The sequence below is a fragment of the Diospyros lotus genome, chromosome 11 (assembly GCF_014633365.1).
Source record: "Diospyros lotus cultivar Yz01 chromosome 11, ASM1463336v1, whole genome shotgun sequence".
Classification (NCBI taxonomy): Eukaryota; Viridiplantae; Streptophyta; class Magnoliopsida; order Ericales; family Ebenaceae; genus Diospyros; species Diospyros lotus.
In genome coordinates this window covers 12073823-12079746 of record NC_068348.1, presented here as the reverse complement: position 1 = coordinate 12079746, position 5924 = coordinate 12073823, and the positions used below count along the sequence as shown (strand labels likewise).

The window sequence follows — 5924 nt, the reverse complement described above, 5'->3', positions numbered from 1 at the left end:
TGTATTGTACTAAATTGCCTTCCTTTTGCACTAAACCATCTCATTCCTACAATCACAAATAAATAAGAAAAAATCACTAGAAGGAAAACAAAAAAGAAATAAAAGAAAACTAACAATTTTAATAATTAAAAGTTTGGAAAAAAAACCTTATAAAAATTACACTTATTTTGAGTATTGTCCACGACCTCGACCTCGGCCACGACCATGTCCACGCCCTTTTTTGTAAGTCAATCCTTCGACCTCATCCTCATTTCCTTGTCCTCAGCCTTATTTTTGTCATTCCTTCCTCTTCCATGACCTCTTTTTCTTTGTGAACCTCCCCAGATGGATTCACTCTTCTTCTCTTGCACCCCGAGCTTCATATGTAGTGATTGCTCAATAGGTTGGTATCCTCTCTTAATTAGTATTTTGTCATATGCTTGGAGTGATCCCATAAGTTGTTCCACGAACATTTCTTTCAAATCTTTTGACTCTTCTCGATGGTTATTGCAACCATCCTATATTTTGGCACTAGTGACCTTAAGATCTTTCCCATTATGCCAAGTTTAGGGATATTTTCACCGTTTTCTTCTCATTTGGTGCACAATTTCAATGACTCATGAAAAATAGTCAATTATTGACTCTGTATTTTCTTATTTTGACAACTCAAATTGTGATATTAATGTTTGTAGGCGGGTCTTCTTTACCTCATCAACTCTCCCAAATGACTTTTGGAGCAGATCCCATGCTTTCTTTGAGGTCTCTGCCGAGGCAACCAGCCCAAACATATTTTCGTCTATACCTTGATTAATGGAGTATATTGCCTTCTTATCTCTTTTTCTTTTATTCTTTAGTTCCATCTTGTCTCCTTGTGATAAAATTATTCAGTTTCGGCATTGACTGATTCTAGGAGATCATCTTGAATAAGTTCCTATATATCAATAGAACCCAAAAGCAATTTAATTTGAATACACCAAATAACGTAATTTTACCTCATCAACTTTGGAGAACAAAACGTAATTCTTGGAGACTTCAAGTCACTTCACCCTTTGTTCTTTGTTTTTCTTCCTTGCAATGTCTTGCTCACGTGGGCCCAGTACCTTTTAACATTTTCTTCAACTTTATTTAATTTTCCTCTCAAAGCCGTGCCAACGATTGTTTCTCTTCTTTCTTTCTTCTTGCACGCAAACCGATATGGCAAGATGCAGTTGTTTCAAGGCGCAAGCTTCTCCGTTGACGGTCGTCTTTTAACGATTGGCGACGGTAGGTTCTGTCGATCGCGACACTTTAGTTTCTGTCCGGTGACTGTTCAACTTCGACGCGGCAATAGTCGTTTCCGATCTCTGACTTTCGTTCCTCCTCCGGCTACGCTTCAAATAGTCTTCTCCGACTGCCTCTGTGCTTCGACAGCTTCTTCGTGCTTTTACGGCAACTGGGCTCTGAATCTGATACCAGATGTTGGGGTACGTTGTCGGCCCGATCTCTCTCAAACTCTTGTTTGTACAGAAGAGAGGATCTTGTATTTCTCTTCTGTACAAAAGTTTAATTTCCAACAAGACGGTGGTCTGAGGCGGAAAAATGGTGGCGTCGTGTGCAGAGAGAAGGTGGAGGCGATGATGGTAGTGGCTTGGTTGCGTAATACTTGTCGTTTTATACTTGCGCATTTCTCCTTCTCTTTTTCTTCTGTAATTTTAATATATTATTATTATTATTATTTTCTTTTTATTTTTCCCTAATGGACTTAACTAAAAGTTGTGCTTTAAACCCTCTTGGGCTAACCCTAACATTGCATGGGCTAGCCAAATTTCCAACTCACGTCAAATATTATTAATATTATGATCAAAATACATATTACAATTACATCAAAATATCAGAACATATATATTTGTACATATATATAATGAACACATACATGCCATGCATGCATATATTGTTTATGGTGTGCTCCATGCGATCTATTTGATTTTATTACATATGTGTGTGTGTGTGTGTGTATGTGTGTTCCTTCATTCTATACTACAGACAGATTTATATCCTAATTATTCTCTTAAGTACAGAATTCTTCCAGTTATCCTTTATTTTTCACTCTTCAAGGGGATTGCAGCAGCCACAGCCACTGGAATGGCAACAAGTGGAATAGCCTTCTGAAGGGTAACCCCAAACTTATCTTGCATGTCCAGCTCCTGGGGCAACATTCCATTAGGTAGCTTCCAATCAAAATGGTAAAGCAGATTAGCCAACACTAATTTAAGCATTCTTATGCCAAGGCCCAAGCCTGGGCAAATCCTTCGTCTCGCACCAAATGGTATAAATGCAAAGTTCTTGCCTACGAAGTCAACGTCTGAACTTAAAAACCTTTCTGGAATAAAGTTTTTTGGTTGGACCCAATAAGAAGCGTCTTGTGCCATAGACCACGCGTTCACGAGGATTTGGGTGTGCTTGGGAATGGTGTACCCACAAACCTCAACCTCTGTCTCTGCTCGATGAGGAAGGAGAAGAGGAGCTGTGGGGTGGAGCCTCATTGTCTCTTTGATGATTGCGTCCAGGTATGGAAGTTTGGGAAGGTCTTGTTCTTGGATGCTTCTTTTTGATCCGATGGTTAGGGCTAGTTCTGTCTTTGCCTTGGCCATGATGGTTGGGTTGCGGAGAAGCTCTGTCATTGCCCATTCTATTGTGGTACTGGTGGTATCAGTGCCGCCAATGAACAAATCCTGTCATTCATGCATGCAATAACATAATGGAGGAGTGATTAATTATATATAGAAGATATATCAACTGTTAAGGAGCTAAGTTCTATTTTTCATATATTAATAAAACTAATCAGCCCAGAATATATGTTACTCATTTTCCATGAATTATCGTCATTTAATTTGGCTCATGCTTAGTAGAGAGATTATAAATATATACGTACCGAGAGGAGAATATTTATATTCCGGCGGTCAAATTCATCGCCATGCTTTTCACTATGATCAAAGAGAACATCCAAGAAATCCCCGCATCTAGGCGAACCAGATGCTCTTCGCTTCATCCGTTGATCAATCATGTCCTCAAGCAATTCGTGCAAACGATCGTAGGACACCTTAATCTCCCTCCTTATTCCCTGCGGATCAAACCGCCTCAGGAAAGGAAAACAGTCTGCCAGATTGGGCCTTCCCGCAAGCTCCATTATCCTCGCCATCAACACCTTCAGCTCTTTCATGGCATCCGATTTCGCATCCAGCATAGCCCCCGAGAACATGGTGTTCGACAGCAAGTTCAACGACGTGCCGAACACCAGCCTCCCCACGAAAATGCCTTCTTTGGCGTCTCTCGCTTCCGCCACGTGGCTAACCATATTATCCATAATTTGATGTCGCAGATGCTGCAGCTGATCCAATCTTTGGGCCGTGAAAAGTTGGGTGTTGCATAGCTTTCTCAAATTTGTCCAGTGAGGGCCTCCTGACGACCAAACCAAGGACAAGTGGTGATCGGTTTCTGCAGTGACGGCATCTGGGATGGCCCTGCCCATGCATGCCCTATCATTCTTTTGGAAAATTTCTTTTGCCATCTCGGCAGAAGAAGCCACCACAGTGGTGGCGAAGCCGAGTTTCACTGTCATGAGAGGACCGTGGATCTTGGCCAGCTCGGTAAGGGACTCGTGAGGTCTGTCGCCGATCATCAGAAGGTTTCCGATCAATGGCAAGCCTCTCGGCCCTGGTGGAAGCTTTCTAAATCTGCGATTTGGGAAACCCAGCAGGACATTATTGAGGCAGGCCTTTAGGATGAAGAACAGACAGAGAGAGAGCAAAACAAAGAACAACTCCATGTTATCACAACGTATTAATTAGAGCCCTCCTAATCGATCAATTCCTGATGTCTTTTGTGATCTGAGCTTGCTGGTCCTATTTATAAGAAAAATGATATCCTGTGAAAAGTTTTGTAGTTATGAACTGCATGTGTTTGATTAGATCATATATTACTTTATAATCACGTCATGTGTTTATAAAAGGGCATAAAAAATTTAGTCATATAGTTGGAATGGGAAAAGTGTTAGTCCTTCCTTCTATTTCATGACCTGACTGAAGGCCGCTGGCCCGGCAATTGCTTGATGTGTTTATAATTATAAAAGAGCATAAAAGATTTAGTCATATGAAAAATTCTATGCTCCACGGTCAATTTAATTTTTTTTTATAGAGGTAAGAAATTAATTTCAAAACTTGGGGCTCCTTCCCTCTCTAGCTCTCTACATCTCCTTAATTTTTTTTTATAGAGGTAAGAAATTAATTTCAAAACTTTGGTGCTCCCTCCTTCTAGCTTTCTACATCTCCTCAGCTCTCCTTCTCTCTTTCTCCAATCAACTACGACTATGTCTCTTCAAATCTAATAGCATTTTCGATTAACTTTGACATATCCTTTTTTAGTGTTATAGTATTTTAATGTCAGATTTAGATGATATCTAGCGATTGTAATTAAGGAACTAATAATGTAAATCTTACAAATATAATAAAATATATTTTCATTCATACATCTTCAATCAATCTTATGAATGAACCCTTAAATTTCTTAATGATAGTCTTATTCTTTAGTGTTAAGAATATATGATAAAGATTTTTGAGATTAATTAAGAATTTCTTAAAAGTTTATAAAAAGAAATAAAAATATAGTTCACACCGATCGAAAAGGATGGTATTTGGTCGAAACTGTTTGTTCATATTAAAAAAGAGAAACCAAGACTGTTCATAATTTGGGACCCCATTTCTGGAGAAATGAATTTCATAAAATTTTATTTTTATAAAAAATAATTTAATTTTTTTGAATAAAATTTGTAAATAATCCAATTTAACTCCCTCTTAAATATTGGTGTCATTGTCATACAAACTTAACATTTGTGATGAAGAGAGAGAGTTAAGTAGATATTGAAGTTGAACGGAGAGAGATGAGGAGTTGATGAGATATAGTTAAAGGGAGAAATGGAGTTGAGGAGATGTTGCTACAGCTAAAGAGACATAGGTGAAGAGAGGGAGGGTGTTGAGCATATGCTAGAGTTGATCAAAGATGCCACCAAATCTGAGACACAATGAGAGTTGGCCAGATGGAAAGAATGGAAGTTGAGGAGACGCACAGAGCTAGAGAGGGAGAGACTCCAAAAGTTTTGAAATTAATTTCTTATAAATATAAAAAAATTAAACTTCTTTTAAATTTAATTTAATTTATTCTTTGCTACATTAATACATGGCACCATCTCACTGACTCAATCCACTAGTGGGGCTGTGATGGGTCCGGCATAAAACTTCTCTTAGTCATATAGAGTACACGGAGAACAGTACGGTCTTTTGTCCAAATTGTTTGTTCACATTAAAAACAGAAACCAAGACTATTCATAATTTAGGAGACGCTAGAGTTCATCACGAGAGAGAGAGAGAGAGAGAGAGAATGGAAGTTGAGGAGACACATAGAGCTAGAGAGGGAGGGACCACAAAAGTTTTGAAATTAATTTCTTATAAAGATAAAAAAAATATTTTTTTAAATTTAATTTAATTTATTCTCTGCCACATTAATACATGGCCCCATCTCATTGACCCAATGCACTAGTGGGGCTGTGATGGGTCCAGCAGCATAAAACTTCTCTTAGTCATATAGAGTACACGGAGAAAAAAAGTACGGTCTTTCGTCCAAACAGTTTGCTCACATTAAAAAAGAGAAACCAAAACTCTGTTCATAATTTGGGACTCCATTACGGGTGAAAGATCATAAATAATAAATAATTAATAATTTACAGCATGTATTTTGAGTGGGTCAAGTTCCTCCTCCTATACGTAGGTATATAGCATATTTGAATTGGGTTGAGAAATATGAGTTGATAATTTAAAAATTAAAAAAAATAATAATTTACATAGATATAAATTGAAGACCAGTGTAGTCCTCCTCCTAACCTGTCTATGAGTGTATATAAAGGTGAAAAGTTG

The 5924-nt window shown here is 38.1% G+C and overlaps 1 protein-coding gene across 1 annotated transcript; it reads right to left on the bottom strand.

Moving 5' to 3' along the window:
* Nucleotides 1-2054: 2054 nt before the first annotated feature.
* Nucleotides 2055-3849, bottom strand: LOC127812720 (geraniol 8-hydroxylase-like). Its single transcript, XM_052353245.1, has 2 exons — nt 2891-3849; nt 2055-2690 (listed from the first exon to the last, which is right to left on the bottom strand). The coding sequence occupies exons 1-2, from the start codon at nt 3782-3784 to the stop codon at nt 2055-2057; spliced, it is 1530 nt and encodes a 509-aa protein (XP_052209205.1). The 5' UTR covers nt 3785-3849.
* Nucleotides 3850-5924: the final 2075 nt, after the last annotated feature.

What these genes read in the sequence shown, in the direction of transcription:
- LOC127812720 (XM_052353245.1), bottom strand. Translation starts at nt 3,784, where the DNA reads ATGGAGTTGTTCTTTGTTTTGCTCTCTCTCTGTCTGTTCTTCATCCTA. An exon ending in ATATAAATATTCTCCTCTCG is followed by an intron (nt 2,691 to 2,890) that starts GTACGTATATAT and finishes CATGAATGACAG; the next exon opens with GATTTGTTCATTGGCGGCAC.